Source organism: Marmota flaviventris, chromosome 1 (assembly GCF_047511675.1).
Source record: "Marmota flaviventris isolate mMarFla1 chromosome 1, mMarFla1.hap1, whole genome shotgun sequence".
In the NCBI taxonomy this organism is placed as follows: Eukaryota; Metazoa; Chordata; class Mammalia; order Rodentia; family Sciuridae; genus Marmota; species Marmota flaviventris.
In genome coordinates this window covers 187,332,575-187,360,476 of record NC_092498.1, presented here as the reverse complement: position 1 = coordinate 187,360,476, position 27,902 = coordinate 187,332,575, and the positions used below count along the sequence as shown (strand labels likewise).

Sequence of the window (27,902 nt, the reverse complement as noted above, 5' to 3'; positions counted from 1 at the left end):
AAGCCCACACTGGAAAATGATTTAGAAGACCCACATATAATAAGGACATTAGTTTTCCCAAGAATCTTCTTCTGCTGGTAGATATCCTGTTTGAGTTCCAGAGATGTAGAATTACCCAGAACTCAGAAAGCATTCTTGTATCAGGTATTAAAACCTTTACTCAGAAGCTCCCTGTCAGCAAAATTAGGAGGTAACGATGCTGTTGAGAGAAACACCTTCCCTCTGCCTCATTCAGGTCAGGGTCTACATTAGGGAGGGAAATTGTGGGACGATAGGAGGTGGCATGGTGAAAGGGCTTCTGGTTCACCAGACCCCTCCTCTAAATTAAGGAATTTCCTGAGATGTTAACTCGGTTGCCATTTTGTCACAGAGAATTTCCTGATCAATTGTTTCCCCTATAAGAATCTCTTTCTCTTTAGCTCTTTTTTTGGAGGGGGAGGTACCAGGGATTGAATTCAGGGGCACTTGACCACTGCGTCATGCCCCAAGCCCATTTTTGTACTTTCTTTAGAGACAGGGTCTCACTGAGTTGCTTAGCACCTTGGATTTTTGCTGAGGCTGGCTTTGAACTCATGATCCTCCTGTCTCAGCCTCCCGAGCCGCTGGGATTAGAGGCATTGGCCTCGTACACGAGTCTCTTAACACCATATATCTTACCTGTCCCGATTTTGTCAAAGTATAAAGATACCTTTATGTCACTTCTACGTGTGATTCTTTATTTAACATAGATCTCCGCCACTGGTTCTTCAGGTCTGTGTCAACATTGGTGGTTTCTGACCTGGTTATGATCTTTGAAACTAGCCCAGTACCTGCAACATGGGTCATCAGTGTTGTACAACTGAGAGAACTGATGAGTGATTGGACAATTTTGAAGGCCAGATAAGGTAGCTGGAGATTTTATTTAAAAAAAAAAATAACAAGCAGTAGAGCTTCTGATACTTATCTAGGGACCAGCTGTACCGAAGACAGGGCTTTGGTGGATTCCAGGGGATTTGTGGACTGGATTAGAAGAAAAAGCCTTCTAATGAAGCACACACCCAGGTTGTTGCAGGCAGAGAGAGGGACCCTGGGCTCCCGGCACCTTTAAACCATGGTCACAGAAATCAAAGTTTCACCTACAAGAGCTGGTGAGGCAATGAACAGAGGAGCCAGAGAGAAGAGGCAGAGATTTCAAGCCCAGGAAATGGGGACGATGAGATGTCCTCTGCTTTAATGACAGACCACTGTGAACAGTGAAAAGAAGACATGCAAATAGGTATATGAAAAGCAGGAAGTCCTGAGCAGGAAGTGGCAGGTGCTTTATAGGGCTGGAGGAGAAACCTGAGACAAAGACTGGCCCTTCGTGTGGCTGGGCTGTGAACTTGGGAGTCCCTGACACACGCAGGTGATGGGCAGACGCTTTTGCACAGCGGAGTCCCCTGTGGAGAGGGAGGAGAATGTCTGCATCCGTGCAGTATTTCCAAGGCCTTCTCATGTCCTGTTTCTTTTGGAGCAAACCCCCCTTGAGTTTCAGAGGACATTTTTGAAAGATCAGAGTAAGCAGAGTGGTGTGTCCAGTGTCACAGAGACAGTAAATGACAAAGCAAGAATCTAGGGGCTCAACCAGAGACCAGATGACTTTTGTATGTGAGGGCTGACAGCTGCGGGCTGTGGCGTACCACGTAGCTGGCCAGTCGTTGTTAATGTTTCCTGTGTCGATTGTTCTATCAAAGGAGAGCTTTAAAAAATAATAATGATAATCTTTTTCTCATAATATGCTGTATGTGAAATGTTTTCTGTTGTCCTTGTTGAATTCGTATTACAGCACATGAATGCTTTTATTACCACAGTTTCTGAAATAAAACATTTTCTTCCACTCCAAATATGATCACCAATGAGGAAAAAGTAATAGAAATATTTCCTGCTATTACAAAAATCTTCCAAATGGCCTAACAGTATTAGCTTTGGCTCTCTTAAAGGTTACTTCTCAACCATCTGTGTTTTTTTATAGACATCTGTCCACGTTTCTGTCATTATCTAAATTAACTGGAGTAAATAAAATCACCGTAACCATCCTTAGTATTTGCTTTTCAAAATCAATTCACTTTTTATAAAAAAATAAGCTCATTTTTAGGTAGTGTTGGGACTCAAAGTATTATTTTAAGTTGGTCAAGGCTTATGTGTGCTAAAATTATAGTGAGCTCCCTAAAAATATTGAAATGCTATTGCATTTCTTCTGTGTAGTGGTTGCTTGATTTTTAAATCACAATGAGCTTTCTCTAATACAGAATAGAGGAAGGGAAAGGTTGTAGTAAGCCACTTCACTTGTTAAAAATACCTTATATAAATCAGCCTTCTAATATGTCTAATTTTTCACTGGTGGTACTGAACATAGGAGAACCAAATACAGCTACAGGTATGCAGGTATAAATATATATATTTATTCATATATGTGCACATATACATGCATCAAAAGACATGTATTTATCATCTACAGTGATAAGCAATATCAAGTTCTGTCTCATGGATCTTGCTTAATTAAAACTCATTGCAACAAACCAGACAACCCACATCAAAGGGCAGTAGAACTAAATAGACATTTCTGAAAAGAAGACATGCAAATAGGTATATGAAACGCAGGTATATGAACAAAATATGCCAATAGATATATGAAAAATGATGAATATCATTAATCATCTGGGGGTTACTATTAAACCCACAATGAAATATCACTTCATCTTAGGAGGAATGGCTGTTATAAAAAAGACTAAAAAAATAAAAATTCTGAGTAGGATCTGGAGAAAAGGCAGCCCTTCCATGGTGTTGGTGGAAGTGTGAAGTAGTACAGCCATTATGGGAAACAGTATGGAGGTTTCTCAAAACATTGAAAATAGAACTACCATATGATACAGCGATTCCCTTCCTGAGTATATACTGAGAGGAAAGGAAATCGGTGCACTTGAGATATCGGCACGCCCATGTTTGTTGCAGCACCATTCCCAAGAGCCAAAACATGGAAATAACCTAAGTGTCTATCAGATGACGAATGGATAAAGAACATGGTACACATACAAAATAGAATATTTTTCAGCCGTAAAAAGGAACGAAATCCTGTCATCTGTGACATGGCAGGAACTGGAGATCATTGTGTTAAGTTTAACGAGCCAGGCACAAAAAGATGCCATATTATCTCACTCATAAGTGGAAAGTAAAAATGTCAATCTCCTAGTTGTTTGGAGTAGCCTGGTAGTTACCAGAGGCTGGGAAGTCAGAAAGGATGGAAGGAGGAGAAAAGGTTGACGAATGGGTACTGTGTTGCAGTGGGAAAAGAGTAAGAAGTTCTTGTGTGCTGTTGCAGAGCAGGATGACTGTAGAAAACTGTTATGTACCCCATCAACAAGCAAAAAAGAGGATTTTGAATATTTTCACCAAAAAAGAAGGATAAATGTTTGAGGAGATATGCTTAACCTGATGTCAACATTACACAATACATACAAGTATCAAAACATCACATTACCTCATTCATATACATAATTTTTAATGTTTTAAGGTAACAGTTAAAAATGAATTTAAATTAAAAAAGGAGAGAGAGAAATGCTAATGGCCCTGATTTGATCATGATGAATTACATACATTTATTGAACTGTCACACTGGGCTCCATAAATATGTACAATCATTGTGTCAATTAAAAGTTAAAAAAAAATGAAAATAAACATGTGCCATTTTAAATGAAAAAATACACATCAGTTGCTCAATATTATACTGTGTACATCTCTTTAGAATATATGACCTTTTCATATATTAAATTATTCAAATGTTACTATTATACTGTTTAGCACTCTCCTATACGATGTCAATTCCCATTTTACAGAGAGTGTGACTCGGTACAAATAGAAGCCGTTTAATTTCATGACGTTCAGGCCTACCTTACTTTTCTTTTGACTAGATGCAGTAATGACTCCATACGCCAAAATGTTAAGTGTCATTTAATTTAGTTTGAAAATGATAAAGGATAACCTAAAAAGGTAAATCACAAGCTCAACAAGGACATGACCCCGTTTAGGTCATGTTAGGGTCTTAAAAACTGACACACCTCATCATGCCAAAATCCAAAGCAGTATGGTCTAACCTAAAGCATCATGTGTACCCTTCATCAGAACCAGGAGTGGTGTAAAGACGGGCACAGGAGGCATTTTGACAGAGGGTAACGTGATGATCATTATTATCCAAAGTACAGGTATGAAGACATGAGTTGGTGTGAATATACTTTGTGTACAACCAGAGATATGAAAAACAGTGCTCTATATGTGTAATAAGAATTGTAATGCATTCCTCTGTCATATATAAATTAAAACAAACAAAAAGACAAGCCTCCTACTGGGAAGTGTGGTAGTGACCTTGCAGAATGTGGAAAGCTAGGGGACAATGTGAATGCTGGAAAAGCCCAGTAACCTATTGCTTTGTTTTGTGAATTGTAGCTGACTTTGGCCTGGCAAAGCAAAAACAAGAAAACAGTAAGCTCACGTCCGTCGTTGGAACCATCCTGTATTCTTGGTAAGGATGATTATCTTCCGGCTCTCCATAGCACTACTTCGCTAGCTTGGGCTTTCATTTCTATCCTTGGCTTGCAAAGCAAAGGGAATTTCAGGAAAGGAAGCCATTAGTTTTCTTCCTTTACCCAGGTAATACACCTAAAAAGAATCGTGGATCAGAATTCTGCGTGTATAAAACAACAGCCGCAAAAGTGATCTTCCTTCTCAGATAGCATGTCTCTGTGCTGTCTTCATGCACCTACTTTTACCTTTCCTACCTATAAACACTCAAGGGCAGGGAAAGAGTTTCTGTGTGCTACTATATATTCTTCTACCTGGGGGGAAAAATAGGTATTCAATAAATTTTATTGCCTGCATGAATAAATGATGACATATATACTTAGACATATGTGTACAAAGTCAGTTGTGTTTTGGGCAAGTGAATGTTTATATTTTGACAAATTGAGACACTTCTAGCTCTTAATGCACACTTTGAGGGTTCTCTTGCAAGCCACTTATACGAAGTGAGACTCTTGCTAATCATGTATGGTTTATCTGAGTCTGTTGAGATGAGCAAACAGATACAAAAGTCAGTAGAAGAGCCAATTTCAGAGAACTCTTCCTAAATCTGATCCAACAGGTCAATCAGTCAAGACACTTACGTTTTCTTTATAAAATCTAACCGATTGTCGTAAATTGAGTCCTGGTGACAGAACTGAAAATGCATCTTCTTGAAGGAGGTTGGAAATGTCTGGAAACAACAGCCCCATTTTACAAAATCCTTGTATGACATGGTTATTGAGGCTAATTGTACAGGGTGATTTTTCGTTTATTTTACTGGAATTTCCTTATATTTTATTTTTGAAACAAGTCCCATGAGAAGATGCAAAAAGATTGGTAGTAGCCAGGTTAATATTCCTCAAAAACTGCAAGCTTATCTATATACTTAACCTCTTAACCACAAAGCTGAACCATTCATTGCTTGTTGCTAGAAGAATAATTTTTTTTTGCTTTGTTTTGTTTTTGCTTTGCTTTGAACTTTTTTTCAGAAATAATGAAAATTTTATCACAAAATGTTAACTAATCCTATGTTCCTGGACAGATTCCATTGTTAAAGTTGCAGAACAAATAAGATACAAACTTAAATTTCAGTTGATCATATTTGGCATAAGCAGATTTTTGTTACCAAGCCTCTGAATTAAGTTCGGAATTGCTAATCTGATAGTATCAATTTGTCTTTGTGTGCGTTTGTGTCAGAAAATTTATAGAGTGTTTAGGAAGAAATCCGGAGCATGATAACTCTTTTGCTTTCTTATCCCAAAGATAGATTCACAAATTTCCTTTAATTTTTTAAATAAACAAAAGTGTTAGTTTTGCTGGGCCTACTAGTATAGACAAGCTATTATTTTATATAGTATTGTGATTGTTTTAATAACGAGTGCAGTGTATCTTATCACCATTCATCTTCCCATCGAGCCCTTTGGTCCTTTAAATTCCTTTAACATTTTTCTTTCTCCTCTTTCCTCTCGCCTCCTCCATTTGTTAGAAATGCTCTGTTTTCTGGGTTTTACTATGAAGTTGGACTCAGTGCTATCTGTTTTCCTGGCTTTTGGTAACTTCACCTGCACACAAAGTCAAAAGATGCTGTTCTCTCGTGTTCTTAGTTTGGGTCCAGGAGCAGCCTGCGAAACAAAGGCTAAGTGAAATGGTTTGTGTGAGAGGGGGTCCCAGGAAGCACTGGGGTGGGGGAGATGGGAAGAGACGACGTGGAAGCAGCTAGTAGTGTGAACCACAATCATCGGGGCCAGGGAGTGTTACTGGGGACGGTGATGTAGGGAGCTTTTAGAGTTGTCCTGTGTGTTGGGTGAGAGGCGTTCTGTTCCCCAATCACAAGTGGGAGCCTTCGTCACAGGCTGGGAAAAGCCTCAGCAGGATCTTATACTGTTGGACATAGGCTGCCCTGGACGTGCCCTGAGATGTGAGTGCGAGGGGACCCAGCGGTGTCAGCAGTACAGTTTCTCAAGTCTTAATGGTTTCAGATTTAGGATGGATCCCAATAAGTTGTTTGGCATGTCCAGTTTCTTTTGAATTTTCCATATAGTCGTTTGGGGATTTTTCTCTGATTTTTATGAATTGGAAAAAAAAATCTCACCGTCAAGGGTCAGAGTCTCATGCCTCCTGCCTTTTCTCAAATTGTCCCTTTACCCTTTAATTTTTTTTTTTTATAATCCTTCTGAGCTTTTCTGAGCCTATAAACATGGACCTGAGATCCAGGGGAACTGCTGTCCCAGGCTGTCCAAGTCGGGTGAACCTGACATTCTCATGTCATTTCGCCCTTTCCCTTTGCTTCTGTTTCGGCAGATGTGGGAGAAGGTTCTTTTGATCAACTCCCATAGGAAGCTCCTTGGAGCATTCTTTATTCTTTTTGCAGCTGCTAGATAAATGGTTTGAAGGCACATTGCTGGACTGGCTATACTAGAATAGAAGCTCCCTAAAAAATCTCCTTTTCTTTATCTAATTTGATTCTTTATTAGGCAAGCCTTGGTTATGCTTCTCAAGGAAAAATAATCTCCAGATATGGCCCTGATTTCCATTTCCTCTCTCTATTTCTTACTCCAACTCCAAAGAACAAAAGTTGTATTCCATTTTCAACTACATTTTCACAGCAGATTTTAAAAGAGTTTTGGGCTCTGGGAATCATTTCATGCTCATTCTTTGTGGAACACAGATTTGGAATTTAATAATCAGGTATGATGTAATAACAATGGGATTTTTTCTGGAATGGGAATTCTTAAAAGTTCTGCTGTTCTTTATGATTCTGGTCCCATTATGAAGTTAGATAATTAGCAGAGAAGCTGGTGAAGTGTTTACTGGGTGGATTGAAATAAGCCTGTAGGTAAACCCAAGCAAGTAGAGACAAAGTGCAGCAGTCCCAAACCATCTGTAAACTCTCAAGTTCTTAAGGAAGCTATTATGCACTCAGAAATCTTAAATTATACACTCAGAGAATCTTAAATGCTTAAAACACTTCTGTAACTTCTGATTGTTTATGTAAAGACTAAGTTCTTAGTATGACTGCAGGAATTCATCTCTGCATGCTCTGGCCTCAGCCACCTTCTTCTGCTTTACCTCAAACCGGACTTTACTCTGATAATTCCATCTGGGCTCTCTCTGATCACAGGGCCTGTGTTGTGCACACAGCATTCTTTACCTAGAAAATGCTTTTCTCACTTGTCCTGCTTTGAACTTTTACCCATTCTTCAGCTCTCAACTGGAATGTTGCTTTCCTCAGAACCCAATCGACAAGGCACATTTCCTCTGGTCTGTACATTCCCTACACTTTTTCTTCACACAGTTGAATTTTTCATTTATTTTCGATAGTTCATGATGATTTTGTTAACCACCATTCCCAGCACTGAGCCCAGAGTCTGGTACTTCATAGACTCGTGAGAAATAATTGCTTCACAAGTGATGCCATATTTGCATGATTTTGAACAATGCCCAAAATAACGTGCTATAAGGAAAACCGTAATCCTTTTTATTGTAAGAACTTTTTCATTGGTTCACATCCTTCCCCTTCCTGTTCCTTCAGATCTCCAAAATGCTCCTCCCTCGAATGCTCCTCCTCCAGATAGTTGCAAAATCTACTCTTTTACTTCCTTTTGGTCCCTGCTTAAATGTTTTTCCTGACCACCGTCCCCAAATAGCAACCTCTGTTTGGATTCAATTCCTGGATCTTGCTTTAGGTTTCTGTAGCCCCTGCTTCTGTCTGACCTTGTACTGTACAGAGGGCCCCTGACTTAGGATGGCTTGACTTACAATGTTTTGACTTCACGACGGTGTGAATGCAGCATGCATTCACTAGAAACTGCACATTAAATGTGGATTTTTTCCGGGTCTAATGTGTGTGTAAGATACGCCTGAAATGTTGGGCAGCAGCAGTGAGCCACAGCTCTATCAGCCACTCAATCCCAAAGGTAAACAACAGAGGCTCTTCTGTACTGTGTGAGTGAGCCGTGACCTTGATAGGTTTGTCACATCAAACACATCCTCGACTTATGATGTCCTCAATATGCGATGGGCCCATCCTGACATATCCCAGGGCCCGTTGAGGAGTGCCTGCATACCTCTTGGTGCATCACAGGCTCCGTGGAAACAGAACTTTGGCTTCCTCTGCTCACCACGGTTTCCCCAGGACCTAGAGGCACAGAATGGCAAATCTTAATATTTTGAATAACTAAGTGAAAATAAGCCATTCTGCATTTTAATAGAATATAAAAAAATCAATGTGCGTTTTTATTGGGCTCAAAGGTATTAACTAACATATCTTTGAACTTTCCTTGCTTTTGCCTCACTGAAGGCTGACGTGACTACTTTGAACTTGGGATAGTAAGTACCTTGACGAGAAGATCTGTTTTATTGCTTTTTTCCATTTACTTATTTTATTTTTAAATCTTCTCTAGTTACTGGGACAGTGAATAATGAGATCAAGTAGGATATTATCATTTTTGAAACAATGAGGCATGGGATGCTTATTAATTATTGAGAGAAGCATTCTTCTATGACTGATAAATTGGCCCGGAGGGAAATTGCAAGAGAGGAATTTTAAAAATAAGAGCATAATAGGAATAAAAATATAGTATTGATAGATAGATTGGTAGGTCGTTCCAAAGAAGACAAAGCCTGGAATCATACTGCCTGGGTTTAAATTCTAGGTCCGCTGTTGGGCGTTACAAATGACAAAACTCCGTGCCTCAGTTTCCCCATCTGCAACCTGGGTATAACAAAAGTGTCCCTCTCCTAGATCATTATGAGCTTAAGTGAGGTGATGCATATCTAGTGCTGAGCTGGCATATGGTGAGCATGCCCTGATAAGAGGGATTGTCACGTGGTGCTGAGCTCGCATATGGTGAGCATGCCCTGATAAGAGTGATTGTCACGTGGTGCTGTTGGTTTAACGTTTGAAAGGAGAGTACCCCTTTGAATGTATAGATTGCATTGTGCTTCAGAATCAGGTTTGTGGCTTAATAGGTACAGTAGAGAAGAATTTGTTATGTTCTGGTTATTTCTAGATCCTTTTCTTTCCCAGTCTCTCTTTTGGGTTCCTGGGTCACTGCTTTGTTCATGGTAGGGAAGAAGATTTTTTCCTAGCAGCCAGGCCCAAGCAGCCGAGAACTATAAAAGGGAAGGGAGATGCTCCTGGCATGCAAAGACAGGAGGCCTACAGGCTCTGAAGTTTCAATAATGGTGCTTTGAGCAAGTGGGTAGGCTGGTGCTTTTGCCTGTTAATGCCTCTGTTATGGTTTCTCTGTGGCCTGGGCAGGATAGGATTTGGGTTTCCCTCAGTATCCCCAGTCTCTTGCAGAAGGCACACACACAACATGCAGTTGTTATGTTATCTGCTAAGGTTAGATAGGAGGGAATTTTGAGTGAACTCAGGATTTAATTGTACAAATTGAATTCTAAATACATCTTAAAGACTCTGTGGAATAGGTCACATGCGCTCATGAATTTAAATAGAAGTTGCTAAATAGAAACTACTAGAGAGCATATATTAAGGCGGTCCCACCACACCATGTCTAACCTTATGTTGTTAACCACACAGGTTTGTTTATTTTTATTTGTCAAACAACTTACAGAAAGCTTGCTAAGTGAGAGGCACTGATAAATGCACCTTCTGGTTATTTAATCCTCAGAGCTCCTTGTTAGATGTGGCCATTAAGTCATCTTAAGGGAGGTTAAGTAATCTTAACCAACATCACATAGCTAGTAAGTGGAAGAAGCTGGATTCGTAACTATTTGGCCTGATTCCACAGTGTGTGCTCTACCCACTGGACTACACTGGCTGCTAATTGGTGGACTCATGTGTCAAGAATTAAAATTAACGGATGTGTTCTTTGGGGTTTTGAGATGTGTTCTTTAGAAGGTATACATTCCAGATAGCCTTCACCAATACATTTCTTACTTCTCAATTTTTACTTTTATTCAACTAAAAATCTTTGATTTAAAATTTTCCTAATTTTCATGGTTTTCTCATTGTTCAACACTTTTTTTGTTTTTTGTTTTTGTTACTGGGGATTAAACCCAGAGGTGCTTAACCACTGAGACACATCCCCAGATCTTTTAAAAATATTTTTATTTAGAGGCAGGGTCTCACTGAGTTGCTTAGGGACTCACTGGATTGCTGAGGCTGTCCTTGAATTTGTAATCCTCTTGACTCAGCTTCCCAAACCACTGGGATTATAGGCATGTACCACCATGCCTGGCTTTTCCTACACTTTTAAAAATTTTTAGATAAGCTTTGATGATGATTTCAGAGTCACTTTTTGAATTTAATATGAGAAGTTATAGAGTTTCTAGAAAAGGAGGGGCTATGGCTGTGGCTCAGTGGCAGAGTGCTTGCCTAGCACATGTGAGGCCCTGGGTTTGAACCTTAGCACCGCATACAAAAATAAACAAATAAAGTAAAGTCATGCCATCCATTTATAAGTCAAAAAAATTAAATTAAAAAAAAAAAGAAAAAAAAAATTCCAAGTTAAGAACATTTATAGTATAATTCTAGGTGTTTTAGTGTCTCTGAGCATATTGACACCACAGAAAGTATATGAATGGCAAACATCTTACAGAATATTGTTCAGTCTCGTTTTCATTTTGTGCATCCCCAACAATGCTGATCTCTGGTGTTAGCTCAGACTAAAAGTCTGGATAAAGATGTATCCTGCCACATGCCTTATGGATTTTTTCAGTCTGATTTGTTCTTTGCTGCTTAGCAGCACGAAAAGCAAGGACAGCGGCTCTTTGATGATGGATTCTGTCAGTGGAGGCCGTTGCTTCTTTTTATTGATTAGTAATTTAAAATCACTTACCTTCAGTTTCTACATCTTATTTTCCTTTCCTTTTCATGTCTTTATTTATTTTTTAAGTAAACCTGAGTCTGTAAATATTGGATGTCCTTCTTCATATTTTTTTTATTTCTCTACTTTGCATTTTAAATGTGGATATGTTGGTTGATACTCCATTCGCTATGTCAGCAATTTCACATTTCCCACTGGAAAGGGCTGTGAAAGGGAACACAGTGTCTTCTGTTAGCATGATTTTCTGGGGGTGGTGGGATTGGGTCAAAAGTAATATTCTCATGAATTATCAATTTATTGAATAATTAAGAAATTAGGAGAATTATTTGATGAATGGGGGAGATATACATTTTGGTTATCTATTGCAATATAACCATTCACCCTGAAACTTACAGAACAACAGCAGTTTGTGTGGGTTTGCTATGCATTTCTGTTGGCTTCCCTTTAAGCAGGCTGATTCAGACACATGTAGTTGAATGGCTGGCTCAGCTGTCAGATCCAAGATGTCCTCCTAATCAGGCAGGTGGTGTTGATGCATTGGTAGGTCTCCCTTGGTTCTGCATCTCCTCCAGGTGGCCTTCATTGACGTGACAGTGTTGGAGCAGAAATTCCAAGAAGGCAGAATGTTAGCCCAAGGCCTCTGAAGGGCTCTCCTTGAATGTAACTCCCTCCTGCTGCAGTCTCTTGTTCAAAACAAGTTAAGGCCAATCCAGTTCAAGAGATGGAGAAGTCTATTTACCTCTAGAAGAAAGGAGGTGCACAGAATTTGTGGCCATATTCAATAAGCCACACTGTAGCTGATTCAAAAAGAAGCACCATCCACATAACGGCTTCCCAAGTCAAGACCTGTGAAAAAAGCCAGGTGCAGTGGCCCACGCCTGTAATCCCAGAGGCTGGAGAGACTGAGGGAGGAGGATCGCGAGTTCAAAGCCAGCCTCAGCCAAAGCATGGTGCTAAGCAACTCACTGAGACCCTACCTCTAAATAAAATACAAAATAGGACTGGGGGTGTGGCTCAGTGGTCGAGTAACCTCGAGTTTAATCCCTGATACCAAAAAAAAAAAAAAAAAAAAAAAACCTGAGAAATAAAGAAGTCTATTTTAAACACTAACAGTTGTCACGTAGTCCTGAAGTCTTCTCAGAATGCAGTGGTGCAGCTGGTTCTAACCAGGAGATAGAAATGTGGTCTAAATAGAGGAAGTTTAAAGAATGATTAACTGTGATATAGGAATAGCAATAAGATACAAGGAAGCTCTAATTGGTGTCCCAGGGCTGAGGGAGAGTACCAAGGAAGGATGAACTTGGAGGGGTTCAGACCTCATTGGAGAGGGTGTGGTACCCCAATAGTCAGCAGAAAAGCTGGCTGTGTGGGCCAGGTGAGAGCTGATCTGTAGCTCCTGGGTCAGCAGGGAGCAACACTCTGTAGCACATGTGCAGGATTAAGTAATCATGCCCTGTGGGTGGCGTGGCATGCAGTGGGAGTCCAGCTGCCATGTCACCAAAGAGTTGGAAGATGAAGAGGGTAGGATGAATGAATATAGGCATGCATGAGCTGGAGGCTTTTCTTGGGTTCAGGCTGTGAAGGGGCTCTGGTTTTTGTGTTGAGAGGATAACATTAAGAGAGTCACCAGCTGAGGCTTCAGGTTATATGGAGAGAGTGGTCTGGGCCTGTGGCTGGAGCATGCTGTACTCCGTGTCTGTACTGCCCACCATTGGGGCCCATGCCAGAAACTGCAGGAAGCCTTTCCTCCTTGAGGGCCTCACTAGCACCATCTACAGAGAAACCTTAACATCACACTCACTTTAGAGAAGGATTCCATTGTTTCTTGAAGGTTGTGTTGGGAGCTAAGAGGCAATCAACTGACAAGTAACACATTAAGTCACTTCAGATTTGACCACTCATGCCCCTGGATGGGGGGTGGGGGCGAGTGGAATAGGGCTGCAGCACTGCTGTGGCATGTTCAAGGCCTTTATGTCCTCTGAACAATGTCCCCCTACCCCAATGCCTCTAGCACTGGTCCATCTCCAGAGTGTCTTTTTTTTTTAAATTTTTTTATTTGTTCTCTTTAGATATACATGACAGTGTCTCTGATTTGATATCAAGCTCCTCGATCCATTTTGAGTTAACTTTTGTGCATGGCGAGAGAAAGGGATTCAGTTTCATTTTGTTGCATATGGATTTCCAGTTTTCCCAGCACCATTTGTTGAAGATGCTATCCTTCCTCCATTTCATGCTTTTAGCCCCTTTATCAAATATAAGATAGTTGTAGTTTTGTGGATTGGTTTCTGTGTCCTCTATTCTGTACCATTGGTCCACCCGCCTGTTTTGGTACCAGTACCATGCTGTTTTTGTTACTATTGCTCTGTAGTATAGTTTGAGGTCTGGTATCGCTATACCGCCTGATTCACACTTCCTGCTTAGAGTTGTTTTTGCTATTCTGGGTCTTTTATTTTTCCATATGAATTTCATGATTGCTTTATCTATTTCTACAAGAAATGCCATTGGGATTTTGATTGGCATTGCATTAAACCTATAGAGAACTTTTGGTAATATTGCCATTTTGATGATGTTAGTTCTGCCTATCCATGAACAGGGTATATTTTTCCATCTTCTAAGATCTTCTTCTATTTCTCTCTTTAGGGTTCTGTAGTTTTCATTGTATAAGTCTTTCACCTCTTTTGTTAGGTTGATTCCCAAGTATTTTATTTTTTTTTGAAGATATTGTGAATGGAGTGGTTGTCCTCATTTCCATTTCAGAGGATTTGTCGCTGATATATAGGAATGCCTTTGATTTATGCGTGTTGATTTTATATCCTGCCACTTTGTCGAATTCATTTATTAGCTCTAATAGTTTCTTTGTAGAGCCTTTTGGGTCTGCTAGGTATATAATCATGTCATCTACAAATAGTGATAATTTAAGTTCTTCTTTTCCTATTTTTATGCCTTTAATTTCTTTTGTCTGTCTAATTGCTCTGGCCAGTGTTTCGAGAACTATGTTGAACAGAAGTGGTGAGAGAGGGCATCCCTGTCTTGTTCCAGATTTTAGAGGGAATGCCTTCAATTTTTCTCCATTCAGAATGATGCTAGCCTGAGGCTTAGTGTAGATTGCTTTTACAATATTGAGGTATGTTTCTGTTATCCCTAGTTTTTCTAGAGTTTTGAACATAAAGGGATGCTGTACTTTGTCGAATGCTTTTTCTGCATCTATCGAGATGATCATATGGTTCTTATTTTTAAGTCTATTGATGTGGTGAATAACATTTATCGATTTCCGTATATTGAACCAGCCTTGCATCCCAGGGATGAATCCTACTTGATCATGGTGCACAATTTTTTTGATATGTTTTTGTATCTGATTCGCCAGAATTTTATTGAGGATTTTTGCATCTAGGTTCATTAGAGATATTGGTCTGTAGTTTTCTTTCTTTGAAGTGTCTTTGTCTGGTTTAGGAATCAGGGTGATATTGGCCTCGTAGAATGAATTTGGAAGTTCTCCCTCTTTTTCTATTTCCTGAAATAGCTTGAAAAGTATTGGTATTAGTTCCTCTTTAAAGGTTTTGTAAAACTCTGCTGTATACCCATCCGGTCCTGGGCTTTTCTTAGTTGGTAGTCTTTTGATGGTTTCTTCTATTTCCTCAATTGATATTGGTCTGTTTAGGTTGTCTATATCCTCCTGACTCAATCTGGGCAGATCATATGACTTAAGAAATTTATTGATGCCTTCACTATCTTCTATTTTATTGGAGTATAAGGATTCAAAATAATTTCTGATTATCTTCTGTATTTCTGAAGTGTCTGTTGTGATATTGCCTTTTTCATCCCGTATGCTAGTAATTTGAGTTCTCTCTCTTCTTCTCTTCGTTAACATGGCTAAGGGTCTGTCGATTTTATTTATTTTTTCAAAGAACCAACTTTTAGTTTTGTCAATTTTTTCAATTGTTTCTTTTGTTTCGATTTCATTAATTTCAGCTCTGATTTTAATTATTTCTTGCCTTCTACTTCTTTTGCTATTGTTTTGCCCTTCTTTTTCTAGGATTTTGAGATGAAGTATGAGATCATTTATTTGTTGGTTTTTTCTTTTTTTAAGGAATGAACTCCAAGCAATGAATTTTCCTCTTAGAACTGCTTTCAATGTGTCCCATAGATTCTGATATGTTGTGTCTGTGTTTTCATTTATCTCTAAGAATTTTTTAATTTCCTCCTTGATGTCTTCTATAACCCATTGATCATTCAGTAACCTATTGTTCATTCTCCAAGTGATGCATGAGTTTTCCTTCCTTCTTTTATCATTGATTTTCAGTTTCATTCCATTATGATCAGATAAGATGCATGGCATTATCTCTACTCCTTTATATTGTCTAAGAGTTGCCCTGTGACATAATATATGATCTATTTTTGAGAAGGATCCATGTGCTGCTGAGAAAAAAGTGTAACTGCTTGATGTTGGGTGGTATATTCTATATATGTCAATTAAGTCTAGGTTATTAATTGTGTTATTGAGTTCTATAGTTTCCTTATTCAACTTTTGTTTGGAAGATCTGTCCAGTGGTGAGAGAGGTGTGTTGAAGTCTCCCATGATTATTGTATGGTGGTCTATTAGACTCTTGAACTTGAGAAGAGTTTGTTTGATGAACATAGCTGCACCATTGTTTGGGGCCTATATATTTATGATTGTTATGTCTTGTTGGTGTATGGTTCCCTTGAGCAGTATGTAGTGTCCCTCTTTATCCCTTTTGATTAACTTTGGCTTGAAATCTATTTTATTTGATGTGAGTATGGACACTTCTGCTTGTTTCCGAAGTCCATATGAGTGATATGATTTTTCCCAACCTTTCACCTTCAGTCTATGTATGTCTTTTCCTATCAAATGCGTCTCCTGTAGGCAGCATATTGTTGGGTCTTGTTTTGTGATCCATTCTACTAGCCTGTGTCTCTTAATTGGTGAGTTTAAGCCATTAACATTTAGGGTTATTATTGAGATATGGGTTGTTCTTCCAGCCATATTTGTTTATTTATGTTACTAAACATGGTTTGTTTTCCTCTTTGATTATTTTTCCCCCCTTTACTGTACTACCTCCCACTGTTGGTTTTCATTGTTATTTTCCATTTCCTCTTCCTGTAATGTTTTGCCAAGGATGTTTTGAAGAGATGGTTTTCTAGCTGCAAATTCTTTTAACTTTTGTTTATTGTGGAAGGTTTAAATTTCATCTTCCATCCTGAAGCTTAATTTAGCTGGATACACAATTCTTGGTTGGAACCCATTTTCTTTCAGTGTTTCAAATATGTTATTCCAGGATCTTCTAGCTTTCAGAGTCTGTGTTGAAAGATCAGCTGTTATCCTGATTGGTTTACCCCTAAATGTAATCTGCTTCCTTTCTCTTGTAGCTTTTAAAATTCTCTCCTTATTCTGTATGTTGGGCATCTTCATTATAATGTGTCTAGGTGTGGATCTCTTATGATTTTGCACATTTGGCGTCCTGTAGGCTTCTAGGATTTGGGATTCTGTCTCATTCTTCAAGTCTGGGAAGTTTTCTCTATTATTTCATTGAATAGATTGCTCATTCCATTGGTTTGGACCTCTATACCTTCCTGTATCCCAATGACTCTTAAGTTTGGTCTCTTTATGTTATCCCATATTTCTTGGATGTTCTGCTCATGGTTTCTCAACAGTCTTGCTGAGCTGTCTATGTTCTTTTCAAGTTGAAATACTTTGTCTTCATTGTCTGATGTTCTATCTTCTAAGTGTTCTACTCTGCTGGTAGTATTCTCAATTGAGTTTTTAAGTTGGTTTATTGCTTCCTGCATTTCTAGGATTTCTGTTTGTTTTTTATAACCTCTATCTCCCTGTATAGTTGATCTTTTGATTCTTGGATTTGTTTATGTAATTCATTGTTGAAGTGATCTTTCATTGTCTGATTTTGCTGTCTAATGTCTTCCTTGAGACTCCAGATCATCTGAAGCATGTATATCCTGAATTCTTTATCTGACATTCCATCTGCTGCAGATATTACCTCTTCTAATGTTGAGTTGACCTGCATTGCTTGTGGTCCTTTCTTTCCTTGTCTCTTCATACTGTTCGCGTTTCTTTCTGCTTGGTGAAACTGTTGTGTTATTGAATTTTCCCCGTATATATTTATATTGCTCTTGTATAGTTGCAAAGTCTCCCTCGCAGGCACGGGAGGTGGCTCTGCCCCTCCTCCAATTGGGGCAATGTGCCTACCCACCGGCAGGCCACTGGGCCTGTTCTGCCGGTCGGTAGCAGGTCCGCCTACCTTGCAGGCGCGTGGGGCAGCTCTGCCCCTCTGTGGGTTTCTGGGCCTGTTCTTCCGGTGGGTTGCAGGTCCGCCTACCTTGCAGGCGCGGTTGGTGGCTCTGCCCCTCCGTGGGCGGCTGGGCCTGTTCTGTCGGTGGTCACAGTTCCGCCTACCTTGCAGGCGCAGGGGGAGGGGGCGGCTCTGCCCCTCAGCAGGCCGCTGGGCCTTTTCTGCCGGTGGGTCGCAGGTCCGCCTACCTTGCAGGTGCGGGGGCAGCTCTGCCCCTTCGCGGGCTGCTGGGCCAGCCAGAGTGTCTTTTGAATGGTAAAAATCAAATCTTTCTCCTGTTCAATTCTGAACAGGCTCAGCATATTTAGGGAAGAGTAGGAGGTATGGTTTGTCTGGGGTGAGATTTATGGTGTGATGGTGGGAGACCAGGAATTTTCCTCTTGGCACTGTGGAGCCACTGGGCATCTCTCAGCCTGACAGTCACTTAATAGAAGTGCCGCTTTTCAGAAGACCTGCAAAATGAGACTGGAGAAAGGGAAGGAAAAGAGAGATGTGTGTGTTCATCATTTTGCTTGTTCCTTAAGTAGCCTGCTCTTGTTAGGAAAAAAGTGACTCAGTCCTTCCCTATGATGAAAATTCAGTTTAGTTTGGACACACACACACACACACACACAGAGAGAGAGAGAGAGAGAGAGAGAGAGAGAGAGAGAGAGAGAGAATATGAAACCGTCAAGCATTTGAAGGATGAAGGGTTAGAAAATCTCATGATCCTTATAATGAGGGTCCATCAGGTTCATAATGAAAGTCCCATCCAGACACCCAGAATAACACAGAAGGCCATGGGCAGAACAAAGACCTGTGTGTGCTGGAGAACTCACAGAAGAGATGAGAGAAAGGGTGGGATGGGTGCTAAGCTTTTCTGTGTGATAATTGTGCCATATCTGATGTATTACATAAGGATTGTGCAAAGGGACATGGTTTTCTTCAGATGCAGAGGTCATGCCAGTGTGTGCTGAGAAGTGGGTCTGACTATGTGAAAAGGTAACAGGAGATCAGAGGAGAATAAAATAGCAGCATAAGGAAGGAAAATAGAACGGAAAGAGTGGGGAGTTAGCTAAGCTAGACAACAGGGAAATATGAAGACAACAGGGAAACATGAGAGGTAAAGGAATTACAAGAAATATTTTAGTTATTTTGTGGGGCTGCATTTAACTCATCTTATTCCAAATGAGCTTACCAATTATATATCCTTTTACATCAATGTATCTCCTACTTATTGAGCTAATATTGGAATTCTATACTATTATTAATTTTAAAATTTAAATTTATTTTAATCTTAGCATATGAGACTGACCATAATACTGGAAGCAGTAGCACAACCAATAGCAGAAAACTTTTTTTTTTTAAATATCAGAATTGTTCTCTCTAATAGCCTTTAAAATGTATCCTATTCTGTATGTTGGGCATTTTCTTACCGATGTGCTTTGGTATAGGTCTGTTGTGATTTTGTATATCTGGAGTCCTGTAAGCCTCCTGTATTTGATTTTCCATTTCATTACTAGGGTTTGGGAAATTTTCTGATATAATTTCATTGAAAAGACTGTACATTCCTTTGGTTTGAATCTCCAAGCCTTCATCCATCCCGATGAATCTCAGATTTGGTCTTTTCATGTTATCTCATATTTCTTGAAAGTTCTGTTCATGTCCTCTTATCATCTTTTCTCCATGGTCAACTTTATTTTCCATATTACATATTTTGTCTTTGTTTCCTGAAACTCTTCCCAGTGGTCTAGTCTGCTGGTGATGCTTTCCATTGAGTTTTAATTTGTTTTATTGATTCCTTTATTTTGAGAATTTTCAATTGATTTTTCTTTGGGAATTTTATCTACTTATTGAAATAGTCTTTCATTTCATGGATTTTCTCTCTGATTTCCATCCTTACATTGTAGTTTTACCTCACAGATCAGCTTAACTCTGAACTTTCTGAATTCCTTCTCTGATATCTCCTCCACTGGGATATCATTGGATTCTGTTATGGAGGTATTTTGATTTGTTTGGGATGGTTTGTTCCCTTGCTTTTTCATATTGTTTGTATAAGACATACAAGACATACCCATTTATCAGTAAGAATCTGAGATGGCAGAGCTTCGATCCTGTGGATTTATAGTGTTCCTGAAGATTTCAGTACCTCATGTTTTAGGGGGAGACTAATAACAACAACCACCAATGCAATCAATATTCAGCCCTAAACTGAGTACTTAGTTCCTATTTTGGCATCCACACTGTTATTTGTCACTATAAACAAAAATGGTATGATAGGCAGTTGCCAATAGTAGAAATATTATGTTTATAAAAGAGTTTGCTATTTCAAAAAGGTGAAAAGGGAGAATGCAGAGGAGATGTAGGAGTAATAATTGAGAGGGAGAAGGAGAGAGAGTGTTGGTAAGGAGTTAAAGGAAGAGTGAAAAAGAGAACAATCGAATTTGGCTGTTCACAAAAGAAAAGAGGGGAAGAGAATCAAGGGAAATGACAGGAGAAAAACAATACAGAACAACAACAGCAAAAATATAAACCAAAACCAAGTTATTCTAATCAATGACACCGGTCCTCAAAAGACAGAGTCAAGAAAATAACTTATCTTCAAGAAATGCTAGAAAGAAGAAGAATGAGTCAAATATGTATATTTAAAAATGTCCACGGACCATTCAGCACATAAAAGTTTTTTTTTTTTTTTTTAAAGGCTCTTGATGGAAGATTAAGGAATTTTTTCTGTTGCAATGGTCAAAAAAATTGCCTAAAATGTTACATGTTAGTTGTCAGTTCCCAATTATCTTTCTTTACGATTTTTACTGAGTATGTATTGTGTGTAAGAGGAGGAGTCGGGGGATGTCAGTTCCTTCTTTTTGGGAGGCTAATCAGGTTGTGTGTTCTCAGCTTCCTTTCTCAGCAGCATGAGGTGGGACAGGTTGGAGGGTGTTATCTACTCCATGCCCAGTAAGGTGTCATCGCTGTAGAGTTCTGTGACAGGGGTTCCCAGAGGCAGAGCTCCTAGAAGCTGGGTTTGGGTCTGGCTAGACTCCTGGTGTTTTGTGGAGTGATGTTTTGGTGAACCTTTTAAATCACCACACCTCCAGAGCACATCTGCTTCCAGTCTGCTCTGGGCATCTGTACAGCTTGAATCTCCCCTGGGTTCCGCTTGAGCAACAGAGGAATCTGTTTTGCTCTACTCTGTCCACATATCTCGGTCATCTGAGCTCAGTCCCAAAGTGCACATTCATTCCTCCCCAACCCAAATCAAGTCCCTGCTGGTCCTGCGAACCAAGAGATTCAAAGTGTGAGAGACACACAGGACCTCTCTGTTCTGATTGTCTCCAGTTCCCCTGGGTGCAACACTTTCCGTGCCTGAATTTCACCTGGTTTTCTAATCACGTTCTGGGTAGTACCATGAGCCTCTGCCAGGTCAGGCTTCCAAACCCAGCTGGAATTACACAAGTCTGGGTGCCTGGCTTTGCACCCACACCTGCCGGCTGCCACAGCACATCGGGAAAAGAAGGTGGATCTGTATGGGCAGCCGCAGGGGCTGGAGGTGGGTTTTTCTAATTTTTTCTTTTCTTTTTTAATTTGATTCTATCCAAACTTCTGAGTCCCTAGGCCATTCTGAGAGGCAAGAATTAAATCACAGTAGGATCTCTTTTTGTTTACCGGCCTCAAAGAGAAGTCGTTTGCCCATTTTTCTGGTCCTAGGCCCCGAAAAGTAACAGTAAGGTTACACTGAGAGAGTAACCTTCTGTACTCCACCATCTCGACCCCCTTTCAGCATTGTTATTAATTCTTCTTTGAAGTTCTAGTTGAACTTGGTGGAGAATCCAGTTGGTCCTGGGTTTTGTCTTTGTTGGAAGATTTTCTCGATAACAGATTTGATTTCATTACTTGATATTGATCTGTTTAAGTTTTCTATATCCTCAGGGTTCAATTTGAGTAGATCATATATCTCTAGGAATCTGTCAATATCTTAAAGATTTTTTAGCTTATTAGAGATAAAATTTTAAAAATAGTTTCTGACAATCCTGTAGATTTCAGTAGTGCTGTGGTGATATTTTCTTTTACATTTTGAAATTTGTTAATTTGAGTGTTTTCCCTTTTTCTTTTGGTTTGTTTGACTAAGGATTTATCAATCTTGTTTATCCTTTCAAAAAATCAACGCTTAGTTTCTTTGATCTTTTCTATTGTTTTTTTTAATTGATTCTGGGTCTGATTTTAATTATTTTCTATCTTTTACCAATTATGGTATTTTTTTGTTCTTTTTCTAGGGTCTTGAGACATTATGTTAGATTATTTATTTGGTATCTTTCTGTTCTTTTGATGTATGAACTCAATGCTATAAATTTTTCTCTGTCCCAGAGATTTTGATAGTTGTTTCAATTTTTCACTTACTTCTAAGGATTTCTTTTTTATTTCTCCCCTGACTTCTTTTGCTATGCATTCCTCATTCAAAAGTGTATTATTTAATCTCCAGGTCTTGGAGTGGTTTCTATTTTTTATCTTATCAATTATTTCTGACTTCATTCTATTATGATCTGATAGAATGCAAGGTATTATCTCCAATTTTTTTTATTTGCTGACATTTGCTTTGTGACCTAAAATATGGTCTATTTTAGAAAATGTTTCATGTGCTGCTGTGAAGAAGGTGAGTTCGGTCTTGCATGGATGAAATAGTCTATAGATGTCTATTAAGTCCTTATTATTATCAGTAGTTTTTAGTTGTGTAGAATCTCAGTTTATGTCTGAATGATCTATCCAGTGGTGAGAGAGGTGTGTTAAAGTCACCCAGAATTATTGCCTTGTGGTCTAATTCTTAATATTGAGAAGTTTTTTTTTTTTAAATGTATGTAGACACACCATTGTTTGGGGCATAAATATTTACAATCATTATATCTTGTTGTTGTATTATTCCCTTACGGAGTATGAAGTGACCTTCTTTGTCTCTTCAGATTAATTTTGGCTTTAAGTCCACTTTATCTGATATGAGAACAGCTACCCCTGCTTATTTACAAGTAGCATTTGAATGGTAGGTATGTCTTTTCCCATCCATTCACCTTCAGTCTGTGGATGTCTTTGCCTGTAAGGTGAGGTGACTTCATATTTCGAGAAAGGCATCCGTATAATTATCTCTATTGTAACTGAGAGATTGTATTATCCTTGTTTGTGAAACCCCATAATTACTTTGTTACTTGAATTTTGAAAGCTGGCGGTATTTGGCTTGAATACAAATTTTTAAAATGAATGATGTCACTCTCTAATGCTAGTTCTGTTTATCCTAAAGATCTACCATCAAAGACAAGCAAGTGGCAGTTGATGTATAATGAGAAATTTTGAGTCTGTTGGATCTGAATTTAATTTGTGTTTTTACCTCAAAGTAGGCTGCGCCTGATAATCGTTTGATGGCTGGAGTATAATCACTGGGTGAATGTAACCCATTTGTTTAATTGCCCTAACTCCTCACTGTACTTACAGTTAATTGGTTCCCATTTAGGTCTTCTTAATAGAGACCATAAAGCAGTAGGATTAGAGAAACCTGAAAATGAAAATTGAGTCTTTTCTTGAGGCCAAGACCTAACAAGTGCTCATCTGTTTCATTTTTCACAGTCTTCATGACAGGTTAAGGAGAAGAAGTCTCTGAGGAAGGAGATTTATAAATTCTTTTTTACTGTTTTGGGCCCATGAATGTTTTTATAGCCAGGAAGGAAAACAACAACAAAAACAACCACCACCACAAAGCATTCTTTTGTCTAATTGAAACTCTTCTTTTATGACTTGAAATTCCTTTTGGGATTTTAGTGGCTGCACAAAGCTGCTGGTCACTAACCAATACTGAAATTCTGAAAGATAATATTCTAAGTTTTTTCTTCTAAGTTTCTTTCCTCATTCCTCATAGTTCATCTAACCCTTTAATTCAGACTTCTAGATATTGCAGAAGAAAAATCTCATCTGAAACCTTCTGTCTTGGGAAAGTCATGGGAATTTATCTGGTGAGGAGGAATACAAGTCCCTTTTCAAAAAAATGATTTCAATGCTGCATTTTTAAACTTAAACATACTTATTTACCTCAAAACTGACCCAGGAGCATACCTGCAGTATTTTTTTTTTTAAGTTGCAAAAATGTATATTTATACTTGGCCAGCTGGACTTTGTTTAGATGACTCCAGTGTTTTGACAATGTCCAAAGCATCGTAATCAGGAGATAGTCAAACATGTATGCCTTCTCTCCATCAGGCTTGATCAGGGTGTTGACCTTGGCCATATCAATGCCATAGAGCTTCTGTTGTAGCGTGTTTGCATTGGGGCTTGATGGGTTTGGCGTCCACACTGAGCACAAGTGTGCTGTTGTCTTCAGTCTTCATGGCTGACTCAGTGGTCAGGGGGCATTTGGTGATGGCATAGTGGCCACGCCTGTTTCTCCAGGAGGCGCTCCTCTGAGAATGTTTGGGTTGCCTCTGGAACAGCAACATCTCGGGCTGCAGAAGACAGGTGATGTGCAGATCTTCTTTTGGTGGCTGTGGTTGCCCTTTAAACACTGCCTTCGTGGCCTTGGAAGCCTTTGTTTCAGCTTCAGCTTTGGAATGGGTATGAACTTGCTTCTTCACATTTGGTGCCATTTTGGTGAAAAGGGCATTTCCTCAATATTGAGTGGAAAGAGAGATTACCAGTAGTATGTATTTTATGATCCTATAAAAACAGAAATACTTGAAAATATTACCAAATCCAGCATGCATCATGGACTAAAAGTGAGCTAGAAATCAAGGGACCACAATTATAGTTAAGTAAACAGAAACCCAGAATTCCAAATCTGAAAAAGTTCATAACTTGTTGACTGAAGTGTCTTGTATTATTTCCTTCTTACAAAAGCAGTATGTTCTCAGTGCAGAAAATAAGGAAAAGCATTCCATTTAGGAGCACTCAGAATTCTACTAACTCAAAAGAGGGTGGAAACAAAACACACAGAAAATAGCTTGGTGCCCCAATTTCAGATCTTTTTCTAGACACACACACACACACACACACACACACACACACACACACACACTGATGTAAACCAGAGCTTTCCCATAGCTTCAGTTTTAATGTTTGTATCATACTCTATTATCTGGATAAATAATAATTTATTCAATCATTACCCTTTTTTAGACGTTTACATCTTTTCAAGCTTTTCCCTAGTTCACATAACATACGGCATGAATCATTGGCTAAAAATAAATTAGAAATAAAAAGACAAAGTCCTTTGTGGCATAGTAACTTTTAGCACATCATCGTCTCTTACCACCAAGAATAAAAGCCCAAAATTACACTCATCTGAGAACTTATAAATAAAAAAAAATATTTTTGGCCTTATTATTTCAGATATTTCTGCTGTGTACCGTGCAGTAATTTTCTCTTGACTAAACCGAAGAAGGTCTGTGTGTGGGGAAGGCCTGTTGTGTTGTTGGTGACATGTTCCCTGCTTGTTCAATATTCTGTATCACAGCGGGTTACAAGAGGATGGCTTCATGATTTGACACCCTCTGGTTTCTGATGTGGAACATATTGTTTCCACTCAGTTCCTACCTCTAAGAGCCTGTCCTGTATGAGGCCTCTTTATCCAGCTGCCAGGAATTGCCAAGAAGAAGGTGTCATGGTGGAAGAAAGCAGGAAGTGCTAATTACCAGGGAGAAGATGCCATCCTCTAGCTAGCACTATTTGCTGGGATTGCTTTAGACCACTGAGAAAATGAAGCCAGAGTGTTTCTCTATAACATGGGATGATAGCAGGAGGGCCTGGAAAAGAATGAAAGCGGGAATTCCAGATGCATAGAGAGGCACCCTTCCTAGTCACCATGAGAAAATGAAATCAATTCCAGATGCATAGGGAGGCACCCTTCCTAGTCACCATGAGGACATGAAATCAGTGAGAGATGTAAAAAGTAGAGTTTGGTTTAATTTTTTTTTAAGTAACCACAAAGGTAGTTACTTGGGTAGCAAAGATTCAAATTTGGATTTGTTTGACACTAAAGCAGAAAAAAAAGATAAATGAGTTTTTTTATTTTTTATTTTTTGTAATAGCAAAACAATTACCATTCTGTGGAAAATCCAGTTTCTGCGGATAGTCATCAGTGATCAAGTTCTAATTTTCTCAGAGAAATCTCTCCCTTGACCATTAAAATGATAATAGCTAGTTTGAAGTTTTGTGGCCTTATTTGTGTCGGTGTCTGAGTTTAAAGTAGATCTGTCTTGGAATGCCAAGTTTTGACTGATAGTTTGGGGTCTGTCCCCTCCACGATTGTACCAATCAAGAGTGTCCAAGGGCTACTGGTCAAGTAACCTGCCCATGGCACTTCTCAGATCAGCAAGGCCCTTCCTCCCAACCCAGTTATATATAATTAGAAAACGATTTTCATTGTTCCCTATGCATGTTCCAGTCATACGAGTAAGATAATCTTTCCTTGGTTATAGGCATCATCACTATCTAGTGCTACTGAATTTCAAGTTTTGTGCAACTGAATTAATGTCACATAATCTGTATTCTGATGGAATCAAGTGTTTACTGTGTACCTGGAAGGCAAACTGGTGGTCAAGGGGCTACAGATCATGGATCTGGGAAATCAGTGTGTACCAAGGCTCTGGAGGAGGTGGTGTTTGACAGGAAGCAAGAATTGGATTAGGAGGACATAGCACGAGGGAGTTTTGACTTCAACCTTTATGGTAATGACCCTTTTCCCTAATTCACTGGGAAATGAAAAGCTATCAGAAGAGAATTTCCCAAGTCCCTGCCTCCACATCTTCCCACTTACCCACACTAATGTCCCTGCAATTGACCTTCTCTTATGTGACCACTTCCATGGTTTTGGTGAAGGTTTCCTCAAGGACATGGCTCTAGCACAGCTCACCTCTAGCTTCTGAATAAATTTCTCTGCTTCCTTTACTTCATTCCAACTAATTAACTTCTATCTTGTCATTTTTCTTATTCTTCAAACAAATTCTGTAAAAGAGAAGACCTGACATGTAGTAGGTGCTCAGGGAGCCCTTGTTAAATGGAGGAATGAACATAGGAACTAAGTTAATAAACTAAACTATTATTTTTGTAATAGTTTAGATTTGGGCTGATTTAGACCTGCTGGTAATAAGAGTAAAAAAGAAAAGGAGGTTGGGTATAGCCTTGAAGGAACAATTAAAAATCCTCAGTGATTTATATACATATGTAACACAGGAGAGAGAAGAAGTAACCTGTAATTCTAGGATCCTGTGTTTGACAAGAAGATTCACTGGTGATACAACTTACGGGTATATATGTGATAGGAGCAGTTTGTTTTCCCCTTCAAGTAATTTCATCTCCATTTTTTTCAGGTGATGTTCTCTTTTGGGATTTGTAACTAATGGTAGACCATTAACAATGAGCCCATGTGGAATTCACTTCTATTCACTTAGAGTTGTTTTTTAAAATTTTTTTTTGTAGTTGTAGATGGACAAAACGCCTTTATTTTATTTATTTATTTTTATGTGGTGCTGAGGATCGAGCCCAGTGCCTCACACCTGGTAGGCAAGCGCTCTACCACTGAGCTGCAGCCCCAGCCCTCACTTAGGGTTTTGATTACTCCTTAGAGTTGACCAAGAGCGCTACAGAGATGACCCACAGTTGGAAGCATTAACCTTTGCCTGGGCATCCCAGAATGCTACTGCAACCTCAGTGGCTTGGGTTAGGTTCACTCATGGATTGGCTGCACAGATTCTGAGCATTATAGGCTGCCTAGACACAATATTTTGCAAGAATTCTCTAACAGATTATTTCCTGCTTTCCTTTCTCTCTCACTCTTTTTTTTTTTTTAATTTGAAACCATATTTTATTTGGTTTGGGACATTTTCCCAAATTTATACACAGTAGACATGAGTCACATTTTCTGGCTGTTCAGCTGAACTTCTGGACACATTTCCTATGTTTAGGGGAATTTCTCATCTCCTAGATATTCTTTCCTCCAAGGAGTCACCAGAAAGGTGTATTTTCTCAGCTTTCCTTGCAGCTATGTGACTCGGACTCCAACCATCAGATAATAACCTCAACAAGACTTGGACTTGCATGGGAGAAATGGGAGAAAGCACATAGGACAGAGTCCAGTTTGGTGTGGGGAGGGGGCGAGAGCAGTGGTGGAAGACAGCAGTCCTGAGGCCCTGGTGTTCAATTTCTAGCTTTGGTGTGAGCTGTGCCTGGGCCAATATAATCTTGACTAGACTGTTATTCCTCATTG

At 39.2% G+C, this 27,902-nt stretch overlaps 1 protein-coding gene across 8 annotated transcripts in view; it reads left to right on the top strand.

The window, feature by feature from the left end:
- The window catches only part of Nek10 (NIMA related kinase 10), a 186,602-nt gene that overhangs the window by 62,810 nt on the left and 95,890 nt on the right, over positions 1-27,902 (top strand). For all 8 annotated transcript variants that reach the window (XM_071609305.1, XM_071609301.1, XM_071609299.1 and 5 more), the window contains one exon: positions 4,459-4,534. In XM_071609305.1, the coding sequence (XP_071465406.1) occupies positions 4,459-4,534 (76 nt within the window). The remainder of the gene's footprint in view (positions 1-4,458; positions 4,535-27,902) is intronic.